The 17,205-nt window shown below is 40.5% G+C and overlaps 1 protein-coding gene across 1 annotated transcript in view; it reads left to right on the forward strand.

Annotated features, from left to right (window-relative positions):
- Positions 1 to 17,205, forward strand: part of GALNT18 (polypeptide N-acetylgalactosaminyltransferase 18) — a 258,857-nt gene that overhangs the window by 196,299 nt on the left and 45,353 nt on the right. The window contains exons 6-7 of the mRNA XM_083725220.1: positions 1,030 to 1,144; positions 16,553 to 16,738. Coding sequence (XP_083581346.1) covers positions 1,030 to 1,144; positions 16,553 to 16,738 — 301 coding nt within the window. The remainder of the gene's footprint in view (positions 1 to 1,029; positions 1,145 to 16,552; positions 16,739 to 17,205) is intronic.

The raw sequence follows: 17,205 nt of genomic DNA on the forward strand, positions 1-17,205 counted from the left end.
ATTTTTCTATTTGCCAGCCTGCATGACAAAGCAAGAGTAGGACTAAGGACAGATTAATTGTTCCATTCTCAGCCACTTTATAAAGACTGCATGGCTGAATCTCAACCAGTTCAAATGCCATTGAAGACTAGCCGGACAAGAGGCCAAAAGATGCAATGCCTAGGTCTTCCTGAACATTTCCTCCCCTTGTTGCATAGCAGTATTTGGAGTCATTATATTGAACTGAGTGGCTGAGTCCAATGAACGATGGAGCGAGCCACACTTCAGACAAGCATTAAAGAATGTTCTCTGAAACCATGGCAACATCAGTATCTATCACACATTAGCCCTGTGCAGCTAACCTATGTGGTGATAACAAAGCATCATGGCATGTGCTGGCTGTCCCTGTCCCATCCATGCATTTACTAAAAGCTTTCGATAGCTTTTGGTGAATGTGCAGCCAATGTGTGCAGTGCTGCTTGTCTCCATTCATGCATTGATATCTCCACAAATGTAATCTTAACTGGGCTAAAGAAACCCTTTTGAGCAGCCCAGTTCTACATGGAGTCTTCGTGACTGCAAAAAGTTTGCAATGCATTTTATTTTATTAGTTACAAAGGTCTTAGCCTGGACACTATTTATAGGAGACATCGTAGGATATCCATGTAAACTATTCTGAGGTTCTCTGAGGATAAACAGGACAGCCATGTAATCAAGGAATGTATTGGTTACTTGAGGGGCCACAATTAATACCTTTGTGTGGATGCTTCAGTAAGAGCACCAAAATACCAGGTTCCTGCCAGTACCAGAGATGAATAAGTTGCTCACGGCTTCGGTCAGCTTTGGTCTAGTCCAGAAGAAAATTCAGCTTATTTCTGAGTGAAAGCCAGATCTTTGTTAATTTATCCCACTGTTGGAGGTGGGACTGAATAAGACACACAAATTTTATGGTTGGGGAATTTACCTTAAATGAGGCATACCTGAAATTCACTCAACTGACTAAATTCCAATGTTTTAATATTTGCTGCTTTTTTCCCCCTTTCTGTCTAGGAGCCCTGCACTAATTGGATGCTTCATAGTAGACAGAGAATATTTCCAAGAGATTGGTCTGCTAGATGAAGGCATGGAGGTCTATGGAGGTGAAAACGTAGAACTTGGGATCAGGGTAAGAAACTATCGGGAATCAACTAGCAGATTTTAGATGAGGAAAAAGTAATAGATGATGAAGTCAGAATTGGAAACACAAAAAAGATTGGATTCTGAGTCTCAAAAATCAGATACAGTCGTACCTTGGATCTGAAACACTTTGGCTCCCAAACAAATCGGCTCCCAAACAATTGAAACCCAGAAGTGAGTGTTCTGGTTTTCGAATGATTTCCGGAAGCCGAATGTTCAGCGTGGCTTCCGCGGCTTCCAATTGGCTGCAGGACGCTTCTGCAGCCAATCGGAAGCTGCGCCTTGGTTTTTGAATGGTTCCAGGAGTCGAACAGACTCCCAGAATGCATTCTGTTCAAGAACCAAGGTACAAATGTATTGGATGAAAGTAATATATTGTTGAGTAGTATCTTACATATCTTGAATATACAAGCTCTTCCTCAGCTTCAATTAATTAATAATCAAACAGATAAGAGAACAGCTTTCTGTACTGGTTTACTGTTCATCAAAAATTATATTGAATCTTGGCTACCGTCTTCTAATTTATGTAATAAGCCCAATATTACTCCTTAATTGATCAATAAATAACTTTCCCTTGGCAGGAGTACAAACATTGATTGCTTTACCACTATGAAAAATAATATGTTTTAAGTTAATAAGATTATCAATCAATAACTCTTTTAATTTTTTTTACCATGCTGTAATACAGAAGAAAAGTATTTGAAACCTTGGTGCTGTCTCAGCATGTCAGAGAGACTGGTTAATTTGTGCTTTTGGTTCCTGTTCAAAAGCTCTCTGGATATTCCCCCCCCCCCACAGTCCATTACTGCATAATTGTAATGAAGGTGTTTTGCATTTTCCCATCATACTTTTTATACCTTGATATAAGTGTAAAATCATATTAGATATTTGCCAATAGGGCGACTGTCAGTGTGTTTATCAAAAGTACTGTGTTGAATCCAGAGTTGCCTTTCCGTGAATTGAAGTCTCCACCTCACCAGTCGACCCAAATTTGTGCCCCTGTGCAAGCAGGGTAGGGAGCAGGGTCCCTGGTCAGGGTGCTTCTCTCTCCTGAATCCTGCAACAGTCAGCTTCATTGGATGTCCATGACTTCTTCTTGTGTTATGACAGAGAAGTAAAAACCGACTACCTTAGGAGCCTGTGGAAAAGATAAATAAGAGAAAGGACATAAACAATGCTGAGTGTTAAGTACTGTAAAATGATGTAAAATTGTTTAAATATTTTAAAGTTTTGCTGAACAAATGAACCTTGGATAAGATTCATCGCCCTCTTTTAATTAAAGTTTTGTTGGTAGCGAGAGCAGCATCCTCCAGACACATCTGTTTGTTTAAACACAGTTGAGCCACTTTAGAAGCCGATAAAATATGAGACAGATGTGCTCTTCCTTCTCAGCATAGGCTGTACATATTTATAGAATACTGAGTCTGTATAATCATACAATTTTCATTCCACTCAATGCCATTAGTTTATTAGCAACAATCTATGTGATTTATGTTTCTCATTTCAGTCTCTCTAACTCTTTCCAAAAAATATAATACTATTGGTTTTTTAGAGGGCCAGCTGATTTTTAGAGCAAGTGAAAGTATCCTAGGGAAGACAGCTGGATTGGTTTGAGCCACTTTACAAAAATAGATTTATGAACTATGCCATGTACAGCTTAACAGCACACAGCTCTTATTTGCCTTCTGTGACTTTTTAGGTCATCGACACAGAGCATGCATGGTGTAGCCACAATCCAGAAGGACGTGATACGTCCCACACCAGAGGCAAATGCTCAGTCATTTAGCAGCCATTCACTTCCAGAAATGTCTGGGGAGCCACACAATGTGACATGCTGTGTTTTTACTTGCAAGGCATGCCAGGAAATGTGGCTGGTGGGAAGTTGTGAGTAACATAGGGGTAGCGGTAGTAGTAGAGACAATGAAAAACCTTCATAATGCTAGGTAGTATTAGAGGCAGCACTTTCTCCCCAAATACTAGTCTCATGTCCTGCTTTCCAGCTTTTTGTAGGCCTCTGGGATAACAGACTACATGGGCGTTTGGCTACATCCACCAGGGCTCATTTTATTACTTTAAATTTATGTTCCCCACCCCAACATGTTTTTCCCCCAGGGAGGGTCATTTCTCCTCTATCTGCCCAACAAATGGTTAACAAAGAAATTTTCAGAATGCTCGGCTCAGCTCTACCCAAAGCATAGTTTGAACACCACAACTTCAGACTAGTCTCTGAACTGGAATGGAATCCAGCATGGCTTACACTCCCTGGATTGCAGACCCTATTATAAAGGCAAAGAGAAATATTTATAAATAAGTGGTAAAGAAAACTACTTCAAGTACAACATTGAGGCTACAAAATGTACTAAAGATGCTTTCATTTCACTCTCTCTCGTTTCAACTTTTCCCTCTCACTTGTCAAAGATAAAGCATTACTGCATCAGAAGAAAGGGCAAGTTCCTCACCGTGTTACATTACAGACAAGAGATGGGAGCTTCTTCTGTAGCTCCTACTAGAGGGTCGGGAGTCATGAGACCACCCCTATAAGCTGGTTACTCTGCTTGAACTTGTGCACTGTGCTTGAAGATAGATAGTGCTTTGATTTTGAGCTGACTGACTTCCAGTTTCTTTACACTGGCAAGGAGTTTGATCAACATCTACCCATGAGGCTTTCCTAATAATTTGCATGACAGAATATGGCCCCAAAGCTCTCAAGTAATATGCTAGCCAGTCAGCTCGGCTTATCCTATGCCAAAGTTAACGGCTGAAGATCACATTGATGGACAGGGCTAGAGAAAAGCTCAAGCCTTTGTGTAATTGAAATTTTGGGGTGTGCTGGATCACTTAAATAAAACCCAATATTGCTTTCATTTCCCAACATTTTTTTTCTTGCTCTCTCCAGAGAAGCCCAACCTGACCTACATTAAAATACTTTCATCTTTAAAGCACAACGGTGTGCAGTGGTGTAGCATATGTTATGTAACATCTAGCCTGACCAAAAAAAATTTCAGCTGCATCAAAACAAAATTTTGACTCTGTATTGAACAGAAAATTTTAGCAGCGTGCCACCAACACTTCATAATTCAGAACTAATCTAAATACCAGGATTGATGAATATTTATAAGGTGACTGTTAAAAAGAAGCATAACATCAGAGATGCTAGATAATGCAGATGTATATTGCCATCTTTTTCCTCAGCAAAATTTTTCTTCTTTCTTTGTTTCTCATGAGCAAAGGGCATTATTCCAATTCATGTGTGAAAGAGGTCCAAGTGTGGGCCAGTGTGGTATAATGGTTAGAGTGTTGGACCCATGACCTGGGAGACTAGGGTTCAAATCCCCACTCAGCCCACTGAACGACCTCAGCCTGATCACCATCTCTCAGCCTAACCTACCGTTAGGTATTGTTGTGAGGATAAATGTGAGCTGAGAGGGGATTTGAACCGCAGTACACACCACCTTCAGCTCCTTGCAGGAAAAAGTGGTATATAAATGTAGTAAATGAAGAAGATTTATTGCTTAGATAAATCTTGGCGTCCAGCACACCCCGTCTGCGTAGCTTCTGCTGGGCCCCAGCACTTCAAGGATCACGTTCCAAAGCCTCTGAGCAAACGTAGAGATCAGCAGCGGTAAGAGAAAAGCTGCAAAACTCAGTGCTTGCTTCCAGTGTGCTTAAATAAAGTCCACTCAGGATATTAACAGCTAGAAGCAGTTTTTTATTTACAGCAAACTATCCATTGTCGAACAGCATCGTGAAAACACGTCCACTTTCCTCAAAATCGAAAGTAGAGAGACAGAACAAAGGGTTTAGACTCTCGGATATGATGCAGAATCTCCCCCCCCCCCCCTCACAGTAGGCAGGGCGTACACTCTGAGCTGTTTAACCCTGTAAGTTCAGGTTCTCCTCACAGTAAATGCTATGAGAATACTTTTAAGATACATTTATATTAGAGGCCAGGAACTGGAGACACTGGGTCAAACACAGCCTACATTGCTATCCTTAAAGGCAAAAGCACAGGTGGCCATCCTGTGGTCCACTGATTTGGCCAAATTTCCTGAAGATGCCCCATCTTTCTTTCCCATCAGAGTTCCTTCCTTCCTACATCCTCCTTATTTTTCTTGCCTTGTAAAACCCTCTGTAAAGTTATTTGACAGTCACCACTTCCAGCCTTGCGGAGCTTACTTCTTAGTAAGAACAGAATCAGAAATTGCATGGAAGTGGGAATTCTAATTTGAGATAACCTTGATGAGAAATAGGGCTATCTTCATTCCATATTAGTTCAGACAGAACACTTTTGGCTTTGACTCTATAGCTGCTGCTCATCATCACCTCTGTCTCCACCCAAAAGTGACGTGCAACTCATAACAGCAGGGGTGGGGGAGTTTCCCCACCCTTGGACTGAAGAGGGTGGAGTAAGTAACATTTGTGACAACAGCAGACTAATTTCAATGAGTTAGTTTGAATTTCTCACTCACATCCCAAAATGGTCCTCCAGGAAAATAGTTGCCACCCAAGTAGTTAGATCATGATGTACCAAAATTAATGAGCACTGAGAAACAGCACCACGATTAATATTATATCTGATGTTCCATAAATAACAAAACAGGAGATCTAAAACTGAGCAGGTAGCCAATTAGTAAAGATAGGGCCCTAAACACATCAGTTAGAGTTTCTGGGTGATAGTACATTCCTGGAATACATTAAAGAATTTCCATTCACTTGAAAATCCCTCACTAGCAGGCATGGGTCTTTTAAAATTTAGCAGTTGTCAAATGCCACCTAGAATAATATCTTGAAATAGTCTCATTAACCATCCATGGCATGTATGTGTCTTTTTTTAATGACATGGAATAATGCTTCCTGGAGTCCACAGACTATTTAAAAAGAGGTGTTCTTTAAGACAGTCTTCAGAGCTAGACTAGATTACAGATGTATGACAATCTGATGCATAAGTGGCTACTAAACACAACCCAAATTGATTGCATTTATTCCTTCATAAGTATTGTTGGGATTGTGCTTGTGGTTTATCTGAGGTAAATTATCTCTTTGCCAGTTTCACCCATGCGCTAGCCTTTAAAGCCCCAAACACTCTGCCTAGGTTGTTCTCAGCATTGGGTATCATTGCTAAAGGCATTTTTTGTTGTCGGCTATGCTCATATTTTATGTCATTTATTCAAGATGACGGATCAGATTCCACCAGTGCAAAGCACAAAAGCTTCGCAAGGCAGGCACCAGACTGCCAACAGTGTCTGTGACCTAACGATTCAATGCAAGGAGCTAAAGGAATAGTGACACTGGGAGCTAGACATGAGATTGCCTGATAGGTTGTCAACAAAGGAAAAAAGGCGCTCCATGGCCTCACTAGTAAAAAGTTTGGAAACTATTGTGCCAATTGCAATGGCCCTGATTATAAACATGCAACTAATTATAAGTAGCATAGTCTGTGATCATCATTATTCATAAGTAGCATAGTCTGTGATCATCATTATTCAGTATGGGTTTTTTGTGATGATTGATGAATTAGTCACAAGCATAATCACTTTAGAAAAGCCCACAGATCTTGCTTCTTTAAAGATCTAAAGTAGCTTGTAGTAGGGACTTGCTGCAATCAGGGCAGACAAGGCCCTGCTCACCTTGCTGTTGCCTCTACCTGTAGCTTCTCATGCCCAAGGCAAAGCTTGATACTTCCCGAGGGGTACAAGGAAACAGATGGCAAAGCTGTGTGCACAAACAAGGCTCATGAGTGCTCAGACCAAGCCCTGGCTTGGGTAATGCAGCCTCATCATCTCCATTTGCTGTGCCACTCTGCAAACAATAACCTTGCTTTCTATGCAGTGTCACAAAATACATGGCTCAGCTTCTGTAGTGCAGCCATTGATGCAACTATTTTAAGATCAGGGTGGCAGAAAGGTATAACTTTGTGGAGCATTGCGGTGGGTGATGAGCATTCTCCCTGCATGTGATGGTGAACTGAATTAATCTACCTCACCATGGGCTCCCATGGATCCAGAGCTTGATTAGAGCATATCCACATAAAATCCAGCACTCATGAGCCCAATGAGCTCAATGCCCCCACCCCCAAATCTGAGAATTAGCCCTACAGTTTGAGCTAATTGCACATTGGATTTTACATGTGTACATTCTACTAAAAACTTAGCCACTCATAGCTGTACAATATGGTCTTAAGGAGAACAAGACTCCCTAGTGGCTGAGCTGGGTGTGAAGGTTCAGTATCAGTCCTCATCACTTGTAGGGAGAAGGTAAAGGAATCAGATAATTTTTTTCCTGAGGAAGATCACCTGCAAAATCATCCGTCTCTACCATGTCACTAGATATATTTTTCTTCCACTGAATTGTTTTAACAGCATTTGAGTTCTGAATTTCTCTTGTACTGTGTAGCAGTGTGTTGAAGCAATTTGTAGTCGCAGTGCAGAAAACAGCCTCCTGCGCTATAATTTTTCCATGCTACGCAAATGATATTTGTCTTTACAAAACATTTTGCAGACTTATGGCATCAATAGCTTGGAGCATTTATGAATAATAATTAATGTATGATGTATGCATCAAATATATTATTTATGATTGCATAATTATAGCACACGTTGTAGACAGCTTTGATTACTGTTATTTCTAGTTTATGAAAATGAGGTTATCGTTGGCCTCTAAACATGCAAACAAGAGAATTCAAATAACCATAAAATTAGTTGTGTGCAAGTTTTAGTATGTCAAAGAAAAGCAGCATACCCAGATCTTAAGTAGAATTTAATGGAAAGAAAGTATGCTGCAAAACACTGCTTATATAAATAAATAATCAGATATTTAAGCAAAACAATAACAGCAGCCCTGTCACCTATAAATTATTACTTGCACAACAGGGTCTTGTTCCCTGCCCAGTATATGAGATCCATTTGTAGAGGACTTGAAAATGATCTTGGTAACCAATGCCTTTTCCATTAAGAAATAATGGGATATTTCTCCTTCATACATCTTGTTTAGGCATAGGCAAACTCAGCCCTCCAGATGTTGTGGGACTACAAGAACTTTCCCAAAGAAGAAGATGTTGTCAAATGGCCCATTGTTACTTAGATTTTCCAAAACCAGGGAGGGTTTCTTGAGGACTGTTTTTACTGCTGGCAGAGACCATCCCCTCTTCTAGGGAGGCATTAATCACCTCCCTGGCCCAGCCAGCTGTACCCTCCCTGATGGTTTTTATCAGCCAAGAGAGCCAAGGGTCTAGAGCAGGCATGGCCAAACTTGGCCCTCCAGATGTTTTGGGACTACAAGTCCCATCACCCCTAGCTAACAGGACCAGTGGTCAGGGATGATGGGAATTGGAGGGCCAAGTTTGGCCATGCCTGGTCTAGAGCACAAGAGGTCATCCTAACCAATCCAAGCACCTTGTCCACATCCTCAAGCCTTACTAACTGAAACTTATTCAACAGGACTTGGCAGAATAAAGATCCCAGTGGATGCAAGCATTATATCCTCCAAATGCTTTGCAAACAAGCCACAGCAAGCTACCGTCAGTTCTGCCACCACCTGGAAAATCTCTGCAGGATGGCACAATGAGGATGCCTTCACTGCCACTAGGTTTGATGGCATTCAAACTGAGTTTTCCTCCACCTGTGTTTGTGCTGTCTCCCAGCTTGTTTTCTTGCCCTAAGCTCTGGAGTATACCAGGGAGTCAAGCAGGCTCCATTACGTGGAAGAGACTCTGGGGCAATTGCGTCAAAGGCCTTAGTCGTTCAGATGTTCCAGGTCACAGCCAGGGCTCCGAAAGGAATGCCAGTCATACCAGCCAGAAAATCTCCCAGAGGTGTTTGGAAATCATCCAGGACAGACTATCCTAATAGGTCCCCCGGCTCTGCTGCGGGGAAAAGGTGTTGAAAGCCTAAATATCAACACAGAGTGATCAGACCATGAGAAGGGACTGATGCCAATATCTCTCACGTTCAGATCACCCTCTTCCTGCTCATTTTAGAAAACAAGGTCCAGAGTGTGGTCTTCCACATGTATTAGACTGGTGAAATCTTGGGACAGCTTCATGGTCATCATGGTAGCCATGAAATCCTGAGCCACCCCAAAGCCAGTTGCCTTGGCATGGGTGTTGAAGTCCCCCCAAACCAGCAGTCTGTCTCTGAGACTGAGGGAAAGTTTCACAGCTGTTTCACAAATAATGCTGTCTACCTTTTAACTCCAGTTCATAGGTCTATAACAGTTACAGGATAATGAGCAGGAGACTTTTGCCTAGCATGCTGGTGAAGGGGGAACAGTTTCACCTGCATAATTTTGTCTCTTAAGGAATAAATGGCAGCCCTATGTAGTGCAGTTGACTTGTCCAAACATTACTTTGGACTTAGCTGAAGTAATATATACAGTATGTTCTTTATACGAGCAGAATAATTGCAAAAGCCCTTTATATACAGAACGTTGTGGGCTCTCCTGCCTGTAGTACTTGGGGGATGTGATTTCAAGATTATTGTCATTTTGCCAAGAACCAACCCTATTTTGAAAATGGAGCAGGATTGTTTCCCTCTATATCACTGTATTTCCAACTGTGTCTTGGCCTGCATAAAGTTGTGGCTCATTCCATTGGTCTCTGTCACACCTCCAGTGACATAATTTTCTCCTCTTCCCTTTTCTCTGCAAATGCCTCAACAGCTGCAGCTACAGCATGTATAATTGCACATACAGGCAGCATTACCAGTTGCACTTTGAATCATCCTTATGATCGCTCTGTTTTAGAGGAAGCACACATGTGATTTACAAGTCCCACAGAAAAGAAAAGATGATCAACACAACACCAATAGATATTGGTGCAAAAGTCGCTTTGACCCACAATGGCCACTCTCAGTATTTTGGCCATTTCATTTGCACATGCTGAACTAGTGCACTGCTGCTTTATTGAAGGAAATTTCTGCTTTGAGTATTATAGCCAGAGAAACAAGTTTTAGAGATAACAAACAACCTTTTTGTTTTTTCTTACATCTGTATTCTGCCTTTCTTCCACCATTGAGCCCAATGCATCATGCACATGACTGCCAAAAAATCACCCATTCAAGCACTGACCAGACCCAGACTTGCTTAGCTTCAGCAAGTTCGTGGACTTGTGTGCCCTCAATCCATACCCTGGAACTCAACCTTTATCCCTTTTGATGAAAAGCATATGTTACCCAGGGGTCATGGATAACACTGTGGGTAGGCAGAATAGGTTTTGTAACAATTTAACTAGGAAATACATGCAGCAAACTGTTGATGAGACCATTTCCTAGATAAACTAGGAATATAGCTGAACATGGCATCACCTAACTGCTTAATATTCCAAGAGGTTTGTAGCGTTCTTCCCCGCCGTCAAACACTTCTTTTTCTCTTTGACATGCCATAGTGCCTCCTTTAGTATGCTCTGTCATTGATCATCAGTGAATAGGCCCTAACCTGCAAGAGGTCACACAACTTCAATTTATTGCAGTCATTAAAGGGTTTTTAAGACATTAAAGGGTTTTTAAGAGAAGAGAAGCATACTAAGAAGGAAGGGAAAACAATGGGCATAAATGGCAAAAAAATGCTTTAAAATATGAGTCCCTGCTGCAAATCGAACTAAAAGTTACTCCTGTATTTAAAAGCACGGAAAACTATTATCCTGAAGTTTCTTAAGCCAAGGTTGACATACTCTGCTGACAGTACTAAAATTGCCAACTGTTCATTTCTCCAGCCATAGTGTGTCCCTGCTGTGTCTTTGGGGTTTTTTGTTTAGCTTCTTATCAACAGATATGGGCCACTTATATTGCCAGTTGCAGACAAAAGGTGGCATGCCTGGCTTCATATGTTCTTATGGTGGCCAATTTTTGGATAAAATTGGCAGAGGCAAGAGAAATAATTTGAAAATAGGAATTTTGTTTTCCACAGAACAACTGAGTGTGCCCATTTTCTTGAATGTTTGGCGGTGCAGGGGTGTCCTCTCCTTTAAAATTGTGTCTCTTGCTCTGTGATTCATTACTAAGACCAGCCACAAAGAGCTGTATTTGTCACTACCAGAAGATTGCTGACACAACAGAGCACCCAGAGGGCCAGAAACTTAGAAGGCCAGAAACCAATAGCATGAAAAAATGAACAGTTGTGGTCACCTTGTTCCTCCTTTTGACATATACTTGGCAATAGAATGACTTAAGTATCCATTATTCTTCTGTGTCTTGTGGGAAGAAGGATGTAATGTAAGACAACTGAGTGACACTTTGTGCCTTTAGTGACCTTTGAAATGTGTTATTGCTTAGTAACATAGTCCATGGTGGAATTTACTACAATTATGAGCAGCAACACCCCAAGCCCACAACATACGTAGTTTAACCATGCATGGTAGAAGCTTTATGGCTCATGAAGCAAAGCACAAAATTAATCCCTTCAGAACAAACACAGTATGAAAAGTACATAATGAAGCAATTAGCTAAAAGTAGGAGGGGCAGAAAGAATGTAATATTAAACAGCTTGTTCCCGTAAGTTCCTTTTTAACTAAGGATGTCTTGCTAGCATCTATTCAGTAATTGATTATGACTGTAAGATTATTAATGGGTTTTAAAGATCAAAACAAATGGTCTGAAAGTTGTTTGTTTCTGTTACAGAAGTCAGTGTAGCTTGATAAAAGGGCACTGAATTCCAAATACTTAGAAATAGATTTTACTTAGGAATATTTTCCTAAACATTTATATACCACCTTCCATCCTGTTTGTTATTTCAGGATAGTGTGCAATCAAAATTTATGTTGTAATAGCAAATATTGTACTAAAACATCGAATACAACAGCAATATTTATAATAATAATAGGCTGTCCTTCACAGGGTACACTTGTTAGGGTAGATTTCAGTGGGTAGCACTTGCTTCAGTCTCTGCCTAACCCAGATGGATTTTCTAATTTAGAAAATATGTGCATTGGGGGGAAAACAGTACTGCAGTGTTTCTCCCAGTGTAAGCCAAGATGAGCACAGCTGAGCATACTTTGCCTATTGGTAGCTAATGCTGACAGTGGCCACACTACTGGCTCCACTAATATTTACATTCATCTTTAATTCCCACTCTATCCTTTCAGGGCACTTTACAGTTTTCAGCCATGTAGTGTAGGACTAGGACCTGGGAGACTAGGGTTCTAGTCCCCATGTGACCATGAAACTCAGTGTGTGACCTTGGGCCAGTCACAGCCTCTCAGTCTGACCTACATCACAGGGTTGTTGCAAGGATGGAATGGAGGAGGGAGAACTGCACACCACCTTGAGCTCCTTGGAGGAGAGTTGGGATATAAATGAAGTTGTGTTAGTCTGTGTCATTGGCCAATCCAACCCAAGTCCTGATGTGCTTGACTTGCAGCTGCTCTCCAGGGTTTCGTGCAACGATCTTTCCCTGTAATGCTACTTCTATAAACTACATATGCCTGGAATTGAACCTGGGACTTTGGGCATACTTTGGGCTCTTTCCTCCTGTATTAATCATCCTTATAACTCTCCTGTAAGGTACAGCCATGTCGATATCCCCATATTACAAGGGAGGCTAGTGACTTGACCAAGGTCAAATCTGCTTGATGAGCTCATGATTGGTTGGCTGATAATCCTTAAGTCACTATGCTGTACTACACTCAAAATCTCATAGAAGCTGTTTTAGTATACACATCATGTATAACTATTTTAAACTTTTCATCATGTATGTTAAATCTAACAAAAGGACAATGTTTCCCCTTTAAAATGTAAAAGCCCTAAGCGTTTACTTCTATTTTTTTAGCACACCGGATGTATTTAGGCCAATATTTGTAAAACATTCATCACATTTTCAACAGAGGCTGGGACATTTCCCCTTATAAGTAATTAGATTGGGTTTTGAATCAGCTCTGCACAACCAGCTTCTTCTATCAGCCCTTGTCTTGACAGCTCCTGCTTAACATTTAAGATTTTAAGTGAATTCACGCTCCTTGAAGCAGTGTAATTAATAAGACTTCAGAAATAGAACAAAGACTGACAGTGTTTAGACAAGAAAGGGAAGACCAATAGGTTTGATTAATTGGAGTTTACTCAGAAACTGGATAATTGCTGTTTACAAACCATATTAAAGCATGTGTTCAATCAGGCTGGGGTGAGTGTGTGATTAAAAAAACCCATATGCAGCTTCATTTTGTAGTTAAATTACGGAATTAATAATGAAATCAAAGAGACTGTGAAGGAGCATCTTAAATGTCACCTCCTGTTTCTAACTCATTAAAATGTGCAGTTGTTTTTAAATGTAAAGCTCTTTTCCCCCTTTTAGTCTCATGCCATAGTTGAGCTTTGCACTTTGTTGGTCTTTAAGGCATCATCCATGCTTTAGTGGCAACATAATTCTCAGGCAGCATGTGCTATACCTGCCTGATCCCACCCCCCTTGCGAATGGCCTGAAAAAATAAAAGAATAATCTAATTCACTAATGAAAGACCAACAGGGTTGTAGGAAGGGCAGGGGAAAAGAAAACCTCTACTGTCATATCTCCCAAGCTGCAATTAGTTGGTGACTGTAAAAATGAAGATTGCCTATTTTTTCAGAACAGGTATAGCAAAGCTGTTTAAAAGTATAGTGTTTCTACAGTAAAAAATACTGTTTATTGGTTATCTTAAAACCAAATTTTCCAATGTGTATCATATTATGACATAGGATATATATTTATACAGAAGAGTCAATTTCTTCAATTCAGTCCCACATTTCCCCCTCAATGTGTTTGCTCTGTCCAGAGCTCCTTTCTTCTTGAAACCTGGCCAACTAGGAGAATTTCTAAAACTAATTCCAGAACTATGAAATGTTCCATTTGCCACAGATTTTTATTCCTTCAGTTCATTTGTTTTACTTGGCCACTCCAAGTTGCCAACAAGCGAAGTGTGTTGATAAAATACTGCCCCCCAAAAGAGGGACAATGACAAAATCCTGTCTGTCAAACTTAGCCTTGAATTTAGTCTCTGTTGCAGGCTTTGTTTCCAGAGCAGAGCCGATAATGTTTGAAACTAGAAATATGTTCCTCAAATTCTTTTTAAGCTTCCCTTATGGTCTGCATGTACTTTTGATTTTGCCAAAGTTTGTGTTCCTTTTCATTCTCTCCATTTGAACCAGACCCTTTTTTGGAAGGAAGCCTTCTTACCTCTACCAGCTTCTTTGACTCTGCTGGAATCCTTTGTTAATCACTCTGACATGTCCTCATGATACATTTCCTGATTTGTAGTGTGTGCTCACATCTGGCTCGTGTGTGTGTCTGTGTGTGGCAGCGGCAGTGTTTTATCAAGGTACACACACGTCGATAGAAAGCCACACAAAAAGAATATTGTTGCAACCATCAGCATAATCAATCAAGATTGCCTTTTTCTGGCCTTCAAAATCATAGAATCATTGAGTTAGCTTTCTAGGCCTTCTGGTCTAACTCCCTGCTCATTGCAGGAATCTCAGAGCTAGAGCATCTTCCCCCAACAGTTGTCTGTCCAGTCCAACCTCTGCTTGAAGACCTCCAAGCTGTAATACTAAACATACTTACTCGGGAATGAGCCCCACTGAAAACTGCAGAATTTATTTCTGAGTAAACTCCCAGAGGAGTGCATTGCCAGCAAGGCAGAACCCACCACCTGCCTAAGTAATTAGTTTCATTATCAGTGTGCTCATGTGCATCAGCAAACAGTGAGGAAATTATGGAATGAAGTTAAGCAACAGAAAGCTGCAGCACACCACACTCTGCACAAAACTGAGAGCTTTCTATAAAAACAAAAAAAAATTAGAATGGTAGATGGTGATTCCTAATGCATTAGCTCCACTTTGAAAGCAAGACCAGGTAATTTGGAATTCCAAATTCCGGGCACAATTTGGATGGCATTCAGAAGTTTTCTCAATTATTATTTATTCTCTTTCTGGTACAAAACAAATGGTGGGATCTTTTTCATTATTCTTCTACCTACATTTATACTACTGGTGATTGCTTCTTACTTATTTGTGTAGAGGTTTGATGCCCTTGAGACCAAAGCAAGCCCGAGTCCTTGTTTTGAGGGCACTGCAGATTTCTCGGGGGTGGGGGAGCAATTGTCGTCTTGTAAGCATGAATAGCAAAGCTCTTTCTTGTCTCCCAGCATATGCTGGATGTAATTAGGCAACGGCCCAAAAAAATAGGCCTTGTAAACATCCTGAATCCATGCCACATTCTCCTAGCCTCGGATGCTGCCAAATGCCTAAATGAGTGTTCAAGCCAAAAGGCCTAAATGTATAAAATAGATCTCTGAACAGAATGCTTTTCTGATATAGAATATGAATAGTGGGTAGACAAGCCTGGAAAACTCAAGGCTCTATTTCAGAATGCAGTATTCAGATAGCCTGTCACCTATTCTCAATAGAGATGGGATGAGAGACCAGTCTGCATTACCTTGCAGAAGAGCACTGTAGAAAGGTGCCCTCTTTTGTTTCTCTTTGTCCTAGAAGAGGGTCTTCTGTATTGGTTTTATTTACTCGGTACAGTTCGTTTATTTATTATAATATTTATTAGCATTTTCATTTTTTTAAAAAACACCGTGTGATTATATATATCTTTACATTACCTATATTCGGACTCTCTAGAGTCGACGACTCCACCCCCCCATCCCTCCCAACTGACATTTTAACTCCCAATTATAATTTCATCCACATTTTTCATTCCCCCCATCTACCTTTCCTTTTTCTTTAAGATTCCTTATCGTTGTAAATAAGTTTCTGTTTTTAACTGACAAACCTTTAAGCCAGTCCTGTTAGTGTTGTTAAGTGTTTACAATATTCTTTCAAATAAATAATAAATTTACTCCAGTCTTTTACTCGGTACAGTTTGGGTCATCTTAACACAAATGCCCTAGTGTTTTCACTGCAAGTTGTGGTTCCATTTGTTCAGCTTCATTACGTAAATGTGGCCCCCACATTTCTGATTTCATTCTAAAAGCGTTTTGTTCTTGCAGAAGATACTTAGTCACAAGCATATGGTACAAAAATTCACAGAACTGAGTATATGGGCATCTTGTCTTTGTAAGGATGGCATTGGCTGCAATCATAAGCAAACTCAGTGCTTCTTACTTCCAAGTAAACTGACATAGGGTAAGATTAAATAGTTGAAAAAGGATGCAGTTACTTGTCCACTATAGTTGTATGTGTGAAAGTCTACAAAGGTACTCACATTTGGCTTGAGTTTCCCAGTGACTGTCAGAGTTAGATTTAGGTTTATAATTCAACTAAAGCACTGAAGAGGTGCATAGTCATAGCACACTTTTCACACTTAAAGGACTGTAGCAGATTATAAACCTCAAATATTTCCTTGTAAATTTTGAAATCCAACAATAGGCTGAAAATATTGACGTTTTGGATATAATGGAATTCTCTAAACTGGCCAATTTATTTGTTTCTAGGTATGGCAGTGTGGTGGCAGCGTTGAAGTTCTTCCTTGCTCTAGGATTGCCCACATTGAACGAGCTCATAAGCCATATACAGAAGACCTCACTACTCATGTCCGAAGAAATGCACTCCGAGTGGCTGAAGTCTGGATGGATGAATTTAAAAGCCATGTTTATATGGCATGGAATATTCCTCAAGAGGTGGGTTGTGAATGAACACTGATACGATCACAATACCTTAGTTCCAATTCCCCACATTTTTGTGAAAATAATGTTCAAAAATGTATTATACCAGGCCTGTCCGACAAGTCAATTGTGATTTACCGGTCAATCACAGGATGCCCCTGGTTGATCCTGGTCGACTGCGGGATTCCCCCCCCCCCCAAAAAAAAAAACAGCTCAACAACTCTGGTCAATCCAATAGGTAGATCACTGCCAGTTGTTTTTTTTTTTTATAGAGGTTGTAGATCACAGTCTCTTGGAAGTTGGACAGCCCTGTATTATAGGTAGGTAGCCATGTTGGACTGCCATAGTCGAAACAAAATAAAGAAATTCCTTCCAGCAGCACCTTAGAGACCAACTAAGTTTGTTATTGGTATGAGCTTTTGTGTGCATGCAAAATGTACAGATGCACACACACACACACACACACACACACACACACACAC

The sequence above is a fragment of the Podarcis gaigeae genome (genome assembly GCF_964106915.1).
Source record: "Podarcis gaigeae genome assembly, chromosome: 1".
In the NCBI taxonomy this organism is placed as follows: domain Eukaryota; kingdom Metazoa; phylum Chordata; class Lepidosauria; order Squamata; family Lacertidae; genus Podarcis; species Podarcis gaigeae.